The following is a 13,432-nucleotide window of genomic DNA, read 5'->3' on the forward strand; positions in this document are numbered from 1 at the left end:
TGTTTCAAAAGAGAGCTAACAGTATAACAGCTGTTAATCAATTACCTTTTTAATAAATTCTGTAGACTTTATACAAATTTGAATTTTAACTGTTTATAGTGTATGTATGTTACAGTGTATTTTAACCTTTAAGTCCCACAAAAAGCTCAAATAAGTTAAAACTCAATTCACATATTATCGCGTAAATGTCTGCTAAACTAGATCGCCCACAAAACTTGGTAGTTGGTTAACTTGGAACTCCATTTAGTTTCAATATGACAACCATTCAAATAAAAAAACATACCGTACCTCCGTTATTATGGGCTTGTACTAGTCCCATTAAAGCATGAAGGAGATCAAGTAAGTTACCTGTCAGGACGAACCCAAGTAGTTGAGGTACATACAACCACACTTGGAATTACAAAAACACACCAGTCAAAACCACTTCATATTCTCCGAGGAGTTCCACAAGAGTCTGTACTGGGCCTAGTCCTCTTTATTCTATTTGTAGATGATTTCCCAACACATACCCAATATAATAATACATCATGCGTAATGTACGATGACGACACAACACTCACGATGATAAGGAATCTCACTGCAGAAAGTGTTTGTGCAGCTGCTACAGCCTCTCTAAACAAGGCTCTGAATTATTGTAAAACAAATTACCTGGCTATAAACCCACAAAAATCAATACAAATTAATTTCAGTAAGAAAAGAGACACTACTCCCAGCATCGCCAATGTAACAGTTGGAAATCATGTAAAATTTCTTGGAGTCATTCTGGACAGAAACCTAACCTGGACTGAGCAAGTGAACAATGTCTGCAAAAAATTAGCATCTGGAATATATGTTGTTCGACGCATTAAATGGATCAGCAACTTGGAATCAGCCAAAACAGCGTACTATTCATTTTTCGAGGAGAAACCAACCTACATTGGGCGAAAGCTATGGAACCATCTACCACAACCATTAAGAGAGCTTCAGGGTAACGCTTTTAAAAAAGCACTCCATGACTTGCTTGTTGGACAGCCTTTCAACACCATTGACGAATTCTTGAACCAAGACTGGAGGCCTCAACTGGAACTCAACAATCGCTCTCAAATGTGATGCATCATCAGACTCAAAAATTATTTTTCCAAAACAAGTTTATCTAATTTCTGACTCTATTACTGTTCTTGATGAATATGCTAATAAAGAAGTTTGTCTATTGTATATCATAAAAAAACCCTCAATTTGGAGAGTCCTATGACCTCCAAGTTTTTGATAATGTATTTCTATAACTATTACGGTTGCCAAACAGTCCCACACAAACATTTTTACCCCATACAAACTTCGTCAAACGACATTACGAGCAGTGTGGGGGTGTAACACCCTCATCTCTTCACTATATATTTTAATAGTTTTCCGACACGTCCTCCACAGTGTAAATTGGAGGGGTGTCATTTCTTTAGTAGTCGTTTTGTAAACAGATAAATATTTTGGACCCCTTGTGTGAAGTAAACGTACTCGTATTTTATTAAATAACATAGAAACACTCATAAAATGTTAAAAAATGTAAACAATGGTAATTGGTTGGTTCACAGAGCCGGGGGTCACCATAACACTTTCAATCGATTAAATAATGTATTTGCCTACATTCTGATCATTCTTTTCTTGGTAATTCGCAAAATATTGATTACATATTTACTTCAAATCAGTATCAATAATAAAGAAGAGGTTTAAAACATAATTGAACAAGATACTTTATTAGTGCCATCCTTTAAAACGCAGATTTTATTTCTGAGTGAGCTAATGGCTATTTAGCACAATGTACGTTTCAAGGCTAAATTGGAGGTAATTTGATTAGTGTATTTTAACACTGGCTGGCTATCATATCATCATTCTGCTGCTCGATTTCGTTGTCTATGGCATGGCTGTGCCGTGGCCTTTGGTCACAATCGGGTGTCAAGTTTGTCTCTCTGTCGACTGTCACTGTCACTCTACGCAAACTCATGTGGCTGTCCATCAAGTCAATAACAAACCAACACGTAATATAACCTAATATAAATTGTGATTATTCTACCTCCAGTCAACAAACACCATTTATTTTACACGTTTCTATTTCATTATAGTATTCGTTAAATTTAAACATCATGGATAGCTCATATGAACATCCGGAAACATTGGAGGAAACTACACCACCCTTCATATTAAATATACGGGATTTAGGTATGTTAAAGTTCAATATTTCCATCACAGTGTTTGAATTGAAATGTTGCTAATAACGTACATATGTATAATTTACAGTAGTTCAAACATACGTGATATGTTTTAGTTCAATGATTATTGTTGTTTGTTCATGTCATTGAAGACAAACAAGTTGACCTTTCCTTGACTCGAGATTTCCTGCTTCTTGATAAAAAAGGTTCCTGTTTTGTCATTAAATAAGTTCAACATATTTTCTTTATACATAAAAATAATGATATTAAACTACTTTTAACAATTTCCTACAATATCCCACAAAAAAATTAGGTGCTCACAAACCATATATTACAAAAAATAAGTTAAATGTCATCTGCTGGAAATGTAGATTATTTTTTAAAAATCTTAAATTTTTAGTTTTCTACTTTACAAATTTGTTGTTTTGTTCAACAATAAAATGCTTAAAAATTAATTTGTAAAACACCAGGCTACAGTATAAATAGCGGCCACCAACACAATTGGATTATGAGTATCGAATACGACTTTTGACCTATAGTTATTCATAAGTAATCATAACCAGCTGTTGTTATTTCGTCTCTGCAGGAGAAGGCTAGTGATAACAACAGGTGCAATGGAGATGACTATGCAGATATTCGCTCAAAATAATTTTATAAACACTGAGCAATGTTTTAAATGCTTTACAAGATTGCTCCTTTAAATCTGAATTGTCTAGTTTGTATTGACGAGATAAAAACTAGAATTAAAGGTGAAAATCAGGAGAAAAGTAAGAACAAACATGACGTATCTAAAACGATCTTGAGAAGAAATTTTGGGTAGGATACGATAAGCGGACCCGGTTTTTTATATCGAAATTGGCAAACGATATTAAATGATCATAAAGATTGATAAAACCAATCGGTACTGATTGATTATTTTAAACAATTAACTTAATCTAAATCAACAGCTATAAACACTGTCAAATAATACACGTAATCGTATTGTTTATTATATATACGATTACATGTATATATAACAATAATAATAATTATTATTATACATACATGTAATAATATATAATTACGTGTGTGTAATCAATAATTATGACATAAACAGTTTTCCTGTTTGATCATTCTCGTTTTGGTTGATTTATTATTTATGTAATTTCTTAATTATTTATGAGTTTTCCTATATGTCTACATATTTATATTTTAAATTAAAACACATAATTGTTATTATTAGGACTACAGATATTTTATATCAATTGATATTCTAGGATTCGAGATGCAAATATTAGGTATTGATGATTATATTCTTTGATATAAAAAACCGGGTCCGCTTATCGTACCTTACCTGAAATTTTTACATTCTAAATTTGGTATTATGAATATAATGAAAAATCATGTACTATTTTAGTTGATACCAAACAAACTATAATTTTTAATTATTAATTGATGGCATCAGTACCTGCAAAAATGCCATTTTAGATTGGATATAGTAATCGTAAGTGCTACGCTGCTTAAACGTTGTTTAAATATAGTTAAGTTATTTTATGCAATCTGAAACAAGTACATTTATTGTACATATAAAAGTATAGCTTCACCAATAATATGATTTGGGTTGTCGATTGGTTGGGTCGTTTCTTGATAATTCGGAGCTGGCCAACCCTTGCATATTTTTTAAAAAACCATTTTTGTGTCGATGTTTGCGGAACAGGGTAGAACAATTTGTTTCACGTGGGTTGTCGATTGATCGGATCGTTTCTTGATGATTCGAAGCTGGCCAAACCCTTGCATATTTAAAAAATAAACAATTTTCGTGTCGATGTTTGCGGAACAAAATGGAACAAGGTAGAAGAAACTGTTCCACATGCCAAGATGTGGGTTGGCGATTGATCGCGACAATTGGGTTGGCCACCTTCGTGCGGGTTTATATATTATAAAATGTATAACACTGCGATTCGAGGATTGAAATTAATACATATACATGTACTTAAAAGTTACAAATTGCGGTAATGGACTGCCACTTAATAGAAAGATAAAAAGAGGTGAAAAGAAATTAAACATGGGTGAAAAGCTGCTTGGAGTCCAGACAAGAGAAAATGAATCCAGGTGTTGTCTGGGTACAGTTATACAGTGTTGTCATTGCACGGATTGCAAGTCACAAACTCGATAAGTCAAGAGCACAAACATACATACATAACACCAGCACAGAAGAAAATAGGTGACTAACAAGAAAATCATTTTCAACATTTGCTGTCATATCACGGTGTGTCATTTGAAACAATAAAACAGGAAGGCGATAGGAAGAGTAAAAGGAAGCCGCCTCTGGCCCTATGTTTTGGTCCTAGGCTTTAATATCGTGGTGTGTGTACAAATTCTGTTTGTTGACAATTGTGTTATTGTTAAAATCTTAAATTTTTAAAGTTAGTTCTGTGTTTAAATATTGGTACTGATAGTGGCCTAGCCTCAACCAAAGGTTAACTTTAACTTATCCATTGGTGTGCTAATTTTATGTATGAAGCCTCAAAAAGTTTACGTTAAAATAAACATATTAAACGTTAAAAGTTTATGTATTATGTTGGGTTCATTCCGTTTCATGTGATGATTTTCAGACCAACGATGTTGAGCTATGTTAGACTTTTCCACTAGTTCTTTTTTCATATTTTCTTTATGTTCTTTAAGTGTTCTCACATTTAGTGTTTGTTTTGTCATATTACGTATTGCCTATTACAAGAACCATGTTATATGTTTAATGGCTCAATAAAGTAATGATTATACTATAAACACAGCTTATTGAGTCTTGTATGCCATTTTTTGGTTTGGATTTTACGAAACTCTGTCTAAGAGTGTTTTCTGTTCTAATATTATATTTCCTGTCTACTTTTCTAATTTTCTCCAATTATCCCGGCACATAAAGGATTAACACTTATGTAAATTTTTCTTTGTTTTTATTTTATAACTTATAGTTTTTTATTGTGCCTTTTGCACTTATTTACGACAGACTAAGCAGCATCCATTTTTATAAGATCCAATTCAACATTTTTGATTTTTTTCTTTCAATTATCTTTACCTGAGCATAAGTTCTTTGCTCTATCAAACATAGAGTATGCAATTTCTTCTTTGACAGATTTTTGGTGGTTCGATTGAAAATTTATATATGGTATTGGCACTTGTGTGTTTTCGTATGATAAACTATTGTATGATAAACTATTGTCTTAAGGACGTTCCTATCGCTTAGTGTATACTCTCCTGAAAGGGGAGTTTGTTTTGGACTTTTACCTCCATGGTTAGATGAATGGAGGAAAGAATGGTGTTTATATCGAACAAAAATTCATTAAGTTCAATAGCTCCTTGAGGGAAGACAACAATTCATCCACGTATCTCCACAAGATCCTCAGTTTGAACTGAGTTGAAACCAGGGCTTTTTTCTCAAATTCCACAAAGACATTGGTGAAAATGGGCGATAGATGACATCCCCCATCACCATACCTTTATCTTGACGGTAAATTGTACCGTCTTGTTTAAAATTTTCTTTTTTTAGTGGTAGTCCATTGCCGCAAATTATAACTTTTAAGTACGAGGGCTATTCAGAAAGTAAGAAACGTTTTGGAATTAAAAAAAAACTAAGTACAAGATTAATGTTTTATTATATACATATGAAATAGGGAATAAAATACTAATTTTCGATATAATCATCATACAAATTTAGACCTTTATCATAGCGGTGGACAAGCTTTGAAATTCCTGTGTCATAGAATTTTGCCGCCTGTGATCTCAGCCACTCAGTGACGTGTATCTGGAGAGCTCCTTTCATTTTTGGGAACAAGTGAAAATCACTTGGAGCAAGATCAGGACTATAGGGGAGATGAGGAAAAACTTTCCACTTGAACAAGTTCATAAGTTCTTGTGTACGGTTTGCTGTGTGAGGTCGGACATTGTCATGCAAAAGTAGTTGTTGTTTTGGATGACAATTTTCCTGGTGCTTGTGAAACAATTTCAAAATATAAAGTGTGTGAAATTTGTGGGAAACATAGAGAAAGAACTCAGTTATTGTGAAACAGCGGTTTTCACGAATCTTTTCCGTTAACTTTCGCGACCAGATCGTCAGTCACGATGCTCGGATGGCCACTCTTCTCTTCATCATGAACGTTTGTTCTGCCATTTTTAAACTTAATGCACTACTTCCAAATAGAACTTTCACTCATTATGTTGTTCCTGTACACTTCACACATTTCCTGATTTCTATTGGTTTCATGTCACACACTACACTTCAAAACATTGATATTCGATTGCAGCACACATTTCAAATCTGAATATGAAAAAAATGGGCAGTGCGAAGATGCTCCCATTGTCACGGCTGGATGCTAACTGAGGTTGCTAAGCACGAGCACACATATATAGCCTATACAATTGGCGTGTGCCTGTCGGTGTCAGGTCGGAATGTTCTCTATAGCCCTCGTACATGTATATGTACTGTACTGTCTTCTCATCTGACGAAGATGATGGATTTCAATTCCTGAAATGTAGTGTTATACATTTTGTAACATATAACGATGGCAAATGTCGAAAATAAAGAGTACGGTATACGAACTATTAATGATTATTCTAAGCGAAATATAAAACCGGATGCACTTATACTCTGCCCATGATCAGGCAAATATAAAATTCCGAAAGGCTGATCGCTGATGCTTAAGAGCTAAAAAATATTACAAACCATATTAAAAAGTACGGAAATTAACCACCGTCGTGAACGTGTTAAGATGATGCTTATAATACCAGATCTGTAAACTTAATTGATGTGAAATATACTAGGCTGAGCAAATCCCAACATAGCTATATCTACATTGGTACAAAACTATTTAATAAGTTACCTCTCAACGCCAAAACAATGAGCACTAAGAACTTTAAGAATATGTTAATTAAGTGGCTAAAAGTGAAAGCCTTTTTATTCAGTTGAGGAAGTTTATTTAAGTGATTTTAATAACATTGAATGTTGAATTTTAAACTAGTTTTAAGGAATTTTAATTAGTTGTAAATGTTGAATTTTAAACTGGTTTTAAGGAATTTTAATTAGTTATAAGAAATGTGACAATTGATATGGCCTAACTCATACCAGCTCTGACATTGTTAATACTTTTAAGTGGGACAACAATAAAGATTCTTGATGATCACATGTGACATCTACCTTTCTTCCAACTGAGCCGGAAGGAATATTTTAATTCTGATTCTAATTACTATTTTAGTATACAATGTCCAATTATTAAAAATATAATAAATGTTATGTTTAATATACCAGAGTGTAATACCTTGAACATTTGTTGTTTCAGTGACTGATTTTATTGGAGATTATGGTTGGTATTTCCTCGCACTATGCTTGATAATTTTGTACTATTGGCAAACCATCCAGCAGCGTCTGGACCGATGGTACAACGAGAAATCTGACAAGGAGTACGCTGCAAAATGTAAAAAAGGCAAGGACATATTTTTTTAAAACTTGTATGAGTGTGTCATTTAATGTTAAAGAACTTGTAATTTAGTTTTGGTTTTGAGCTGAATAAACCCAGCTTAAATGTCAGTAGTAAATAATGATTACTATTATTATTATGAGTTGTAGTTATAAATACACATTGAGTTCTAAGATTTAATGTACACATCAAAATGCACCCGAGGTTTTGTAAAATGTGTATAGTTATTCTCCTAAACATTTCAATATTTTTAAACTTGACTTATTATGTAAAATAATAAATTTGTATGTTAAATAAAATGGCAAATACGTTTATTACTGTCCAATTTGTAACTATTCCATTACTCCTATTATATTATACAATTTGGTTGAGATGGTAGAGGCAGAACATGATTTATTATTTACTGACAGAAGAGACTCAATCTTCTAGTACATGGTTGTCACTGAAAGATACACTTAGTGAGTTTAAAAGATTAGAGATGGCAATGTGTGTAGTGCCATGGCGACCCTAAATTTCACACAAATATTCAACTCTGTTCATTATCGCTTAATTTTGACAAAATCACAATTTTATAAATTTATTCCATTACCTATTAGATCCCTTTGTATCTGTGTGACAGGTCTCTGATGACAAATTTGACATTTATCATTCAAGGTCACTAACCTAGAGTGGTAGGAGTTCCCCAGGGCTCTTGCTTAGGACTGATTCTTTTTATTTCATAGTTACTAGTTCAGCTAAATGTAAATTGATAGTGTAATTTAGAATTTTTCAAAATCACGACATTTACCACTGGTGGACATCTGGCTGTTATAAATTAACTATTTTATTACTATTTTTCTAGATCCTGATTGGATGCGCAAAAGACAGCTGGAGATGGAAGCAGCAAGGAAGAAGATGCAGGAGGAGATGGACGCTAAAGCTGCATTGCATGCTGCAAAAATGAAAGAGGTATTTTTTAATTTGTAATGAACGCAGCTGTAACTTTGATGTTGAAGAATATAAAGCTGTAAAAACAAATATTCTTCAAATTATCGAAGTTGAAGTGAATTTAATTTTTTGTTTCTTATTGTTACATAGTCAACCTCAAGACTATTTTAGTTCCATTATGTTAATAAGGTTTGATAATTATTTTTTTATCATGCTCCAAGTATTGCTTTTCAAGATTTATTTTCTCAGTTAACGGGCATCACATATTGTATTTCAAATTATATTCTTTTTTTGTTTTAACCATATTTTAAAGTTATCTCTAATTTACCTTAAAAAGTTGTATATACGAGGTCTGTTCGAAAATTATCTGAAATACGTTTATATTTTCGTGCCAAAGCACCGGAGGGTTGCGGGGTATGAGCATTACTACTAGTTTCTCACAAACTACCTGAATGCCGATCAGTTCTTTCTGTCATTTTGACAGTACACAAATGCGACGAAAAAAAAAAAAAAAAAACTCATGACATAAACACACACTGTGCACGTCTCAAGGTGTTCAGCCAGAAACTAAGGCATTCAGATAGTTGTGAGGGACTACACTCATACCCGCAGAGGCCGCTCTGGCACGAAGATATAAATGCAGGTCGGATAATTTTCTGACAGTACAATTATGAGGTGCACCAGGAAAACGCACAACTTCAGTAAACATGTAGAAATATGCCTTAATTCACTGTAATAAACCTTTTAGAACCAAGTGGTATTTTACTAGTCATAAAATAGTTTACCGTTTTCATACCATTGAGTTCACCTGTGAAGCTAGCATATTGTATGGGTTTCAGAAAAAATCTTAAGGCAGGTGAGGAATATGGTAAATAAGGAGAGATTGTTGTAGGTCAATGAGCAAATGGGCTATCAACAGACTATCATTTGTTTCAGTTGCTATGTCACTACCTCTGCTGATCTTGTGGCTGTATTACTCTTATGTTCTATTGTGATATGTTTAGTATCTCACGTTTTCTTTGTTAGATTACAGATAATGGGTTTCAAATACAAATTCCCTCGGTTATGATGCTTTTATCTGTTTCATGGGTGTTTACATGCTCTCATTTGATCTGTAATTGAAGAACAACTAAAGATATTTTAGTAAATAATATTGAACAAGAATTCGAGTACTAAAATCTGTATTGAACCGGGGCGGTCAGGATTAGTAAAACTGCACTTCCGTGATCAGCATTGAAAGTAGCTTTGATATTGAAAACTGTTTCTAGAAAGAAGAACAAAGGAGGGCCGAACTACTGGCTTCTACATCAACAAAAGGGGGACAGAGGCTAGGGAGTGGGGAGACCTCCAGCGAATCGGCAAACAACACGGAACCTACAAGGGCGGCCAAGAAAACGTACCGACCAGGTTGGTCGCATTTTATATCAAATAGTGTTATTTACATTTACTTGAGTATTTTATTAATTCATCAAGAATTTACAGCTTTATTGATCCTTCAGAAAAACTTGAATAACATTATCTTATTAAATTGAGTTTTTCCAAATTAATTAATAGTAAAACTAATAAATAGTACTAAATTTTTCACTTAAATATTATATTATTTTTTCCATAGTAGTTTATTACCAACAATAAATCAATGATTGTACACAATTTCTTGATCAACGTCTGTGTATCCTTAATCTGATTAACGGAGCAATAACACAATTTTTAAAATTGGTGTTTATTAAAACCCCTTCCACTTTGATAGATTATCTATTTTATGGTATAAAATATTTCAGCAATTAAGCATTTCTATTCACTTTTGCTTATACTGTAGTATTAAACATTTGCACTCGTATTAGAAATTAGTTGATTGTTCTCTCAGCCCTCAGGGCCATTATGGGTGGCCATGACAGTTCTGTGTCAGCTTGGAGACTTATTGGACAACGCCCTGTCCTGTCCTATCATTGTTTAGATTTTTTTACCTGTCAATTCCACTGTAACTGTGATCGTGTATGGACCAATTTATTGAAATACTAGTGCGAATTGTGGAGTCAAACATCAAAATATGAAATTATTTTATTGTATTTCAGGTCTCAGACCTGCTTGAGACCGACAGCATTTTTCCGTAGCAAATAAAAATTACGTAAAACAGTAGCTTTAATTACATACTATTTGGTATGTTTAAGAACTATTAATAACTAAGAAAATGTTTAACTTAAAAGCTGGAAAACATTGCAGGTGTTCCCCAAGGTTGATGGTACTGATAAAAAGTGTTAAGATCACAGACAGGATTGGAAACTGCACTATCTCTAACTCAGATCCAATTCCCCACAATGGGGTACAGTAAAAACCGATGTGTTACTTAAATCTGATCAACTTTATGGATGTCCAGGAGCGGCACATTGCTAACTGCAAATGTCGAGATTCTGGGGTGCAAGGGTAATTCAACAGGTCTACTCTACTGCGGGAGATGACTGTTGGAGTTGGTGGGGTTTGTTCCCTAAGAATCAAAGGTTCTTGCCAGCCCAAACAAGGGCGTGCCACCTCCTGCCTGCTTTGACTGCAGAGGCTGGTTCAGAGCTGGCTTCTTCTTCCCAGGGGACATGACATGAGAATTGTGCCCTAAACTTTTCCTCATGAATCTCGAAAGGCGACGGCCCCTACTCCCAACCTTACCTATCCAAAATATCCTGTCACCCCGGAAGCAGCATGAAGGTCCTCATAGGACTAGGTGCAATCTTCTAAGCTTCTTGTCCTAAGAGAAAAAACTCAGATCCAAAGTCCGACATCAGACTGCTTGGCCATCGACACGCCTGATATGTTTGGCAAATTAAATATGGGAGTGAGGTTAGTGGCTTTGCTTAGCCATCAATAATATCATACATTGAATAATTCCAAGATATTCAAATAAGAATGTTCTCAAGTTGTTAATTTTCAAAGTTTTGTTAACTTAAGTGTGTTTCGATAATTAATACTGATGCTGGTAAATATTTTCTAGAGTACAATCCGTTGATGGGAAGTGGTGGCAGTGGAGGTTATCGTCCGCCCAGGAGAGGATGCCCAGGGGGTGGCTGCGGGTAACATCAATTGGGAACAAGTTCCTGTGTTTGTTGACCTCCAGTATATTGATACACATTTGTACATACTGCTGGTTTTTATTTGTTACCAGCAATAGAATACATGTTAATATTCTTCAAACGTAAGAACTATTGTTAATACATTTTTTGTTAAAATGTTTAGTAATAAATAACAAAATTGTAATTACTTCGTTACTGCTGACATCAATAAATTTTTACTTTCATAAGCGTATCTGTTGGTTTATTGTTTCAGTGTAATGATTGAGCCATCATTATTTCGTAACAGATTTCTACCTTAACCATTTCCACTCAAATGTTTTTTACCGCCTGCCTCCTCAGCTCTTATTTATTTTGGTATATTTATAGTGAATAACAGTTCTCTGAGATTTAGTTCATCAGATACTAAATTGAATTTCAGCACGGTTAATATTAATTCCTATTCCAGTTCCCTACTGGTTTCATCTTGACGAGATTTAAAAAAAAGATTAAAAATAAATCTTTTCTAGCTAATAAAGCCGTAATCTAATGTAATCCTGGCAGAAAATTAGTCTTTTTGTTGATTATAATTATAACCTTTACTCAATTACATTGGGCCTTACTCTACATTCATTTAAAAATAAATTATCTAAACACAGATTGTAATACAAATTTTGCTGAAAAAACGTCAAAACCATAATTAACTTTTTAAAAGATAAATTAAATTTAACAATATCAACTGATAAAAACAGTAAAATGAAATATGAAACAACAATAGATGTTGTGTTTACAAGATATTCAGTAAGAATTTATTCCAGAATTTTTATTTCTTATTTCAGTTATTATAAACCCATAATTTCATTTTTAGAATATAATGACAATGAAATTGTAGCAATTATTTCGGAAATACAAGATTAAAGTGAAAATGATACTGACCAAATTATAGAAACTAATACAAACGTTAATAATGAAGATGTATAAATATTTAGTACTGACTTAATACTTAGAAGTCAGTAAAATCATTGTAATATATAAAATAAAACATTTTCATGTTAAAGAATTGAGTGTCTTATATTCCTTTAAAATAGAAAAAAATAACCATTTATAATTAGAAAACGTATTTTTCAAGATATATATTCACAGTCCACTTTAAGAAGTAGTAACTTCTGTCGGTCAGTCCCATGACTGCTTTTCAATTTTTTTTGTTTTCTTTTCTGCATAAAGATTCATTTGAGCAACAATTTCATGTAGTATTTCAACTGTAAAAAACAAAATTGAAAAAGTCACAGGTCTATTTCGATTACCTTCCTAATACCCACCTACTAAAGTATAAAGAATAGTGAAAATCAGGTTTATCATAAACAGTCCAACAGTTGTCAAATCTATCTCCACCATCACCTTTATTTAGATTTGGACTCAATCCTTGGATTTACAGAGAAATTCTTTGAAAAACTAAAATGTTTGCTTAGCGTGGGCTGATTTTAACTTAATCATGAAATCATATTTTATTTATTTTTCTTCTATTTTAAAAAGGAAAAGATGAGAAAGTACAATAGTATTATTTGGATAAAAAATAAATATTTATCAATTTTATTGATAAACCCATTTTTTTTTTTAGTTTTCCAACTTTTTTCTTATTTTGAAGCTTTTACAGCTGAAACTTTTAACGCTAAAAGCAGATATACAAATTATTGAACACAACACAGTATGACGGAAATGAAATTTTTTTCTACAACCAGGATAATAATAATTTGCCGTTTGAAACCAAAAATTTATTTTGGTCCAGTTTTATACGGTTTGTAGATCTGATATTTGATAAAAGTGAAAGTCAGTTGTAACTAAA

General features: G+C 33.0%; 1 protein-coding gene across 1 annotated transcript; it reads left to right on the forward strand.

The window, feature by feature from the left end:
- The first annotated feature begins 1,921 nt into the window (after positions 1-1,921).
- On the forward strand, positions 1,922-11,845 carry LOC124367313 (selenoprotein S-like). The gene is made up of 5 exons (XM_046824040.1): positions 1,922-2,190; positions 7,490-7,633; positions 8,469-8,575; positions 9,823-9,961; positions 11,535-11,845. Exons 1-5 carry the CDS (start codon positions 2,115-2,117, stop codon positions 11,615-11,617), a joined length of 549 nt encoding a protein of 182 aa, XP_046679996.1. The 5' UTR covers positions 1,922-2,114; the 3' UTR covers positions 11,618-11,845.
- Positions 11,846-13,432: the final 1,587 nt, after the last annotated feature.

Source organism: Homalodisca vitripennis, chromosome 8 (genome assembly GCF_021130785.1).
Source record: "Homalodisca vitripennis isolate AUS2020 chromosome 8, UT_GWSS_2.1, whole genome shotgun sequence".
Classification (NCBI taxonomy): Eukaryota; Metazoa; Arthropoda; class Insecta; order Hemiptera; family Cicadellidae; genus Homalodisca; species Homalodisca vitripennis.

What these genes read in the sequence shown, in the direction of transcription:
- LOC124367313 (XM_046824040.1), top strand. Translation starts at nt 2,115, where the DNA reads ATGGATAGCTCATATGAACATCCGGAAACATTGGAGGAAACTACACCA. An exon ending in CGCTGCAAAATGTAAAAAAG is followed by an intron (nt 7,634 to 8,468) that starts GCAAGGACATAT and finishes CTATTTTTCTAG; the next exon opens with ATCCTGATTGGATGCGCAAA. An exon ending in CAAGAAAACGTACCGACCAG is followed by an intron (nt 9,962 to 11,534) that starts GTTGGTCGCATT and finishes AATATTTTCTAG; the next exon opens with AGTACAATCCGTTGATGGGA.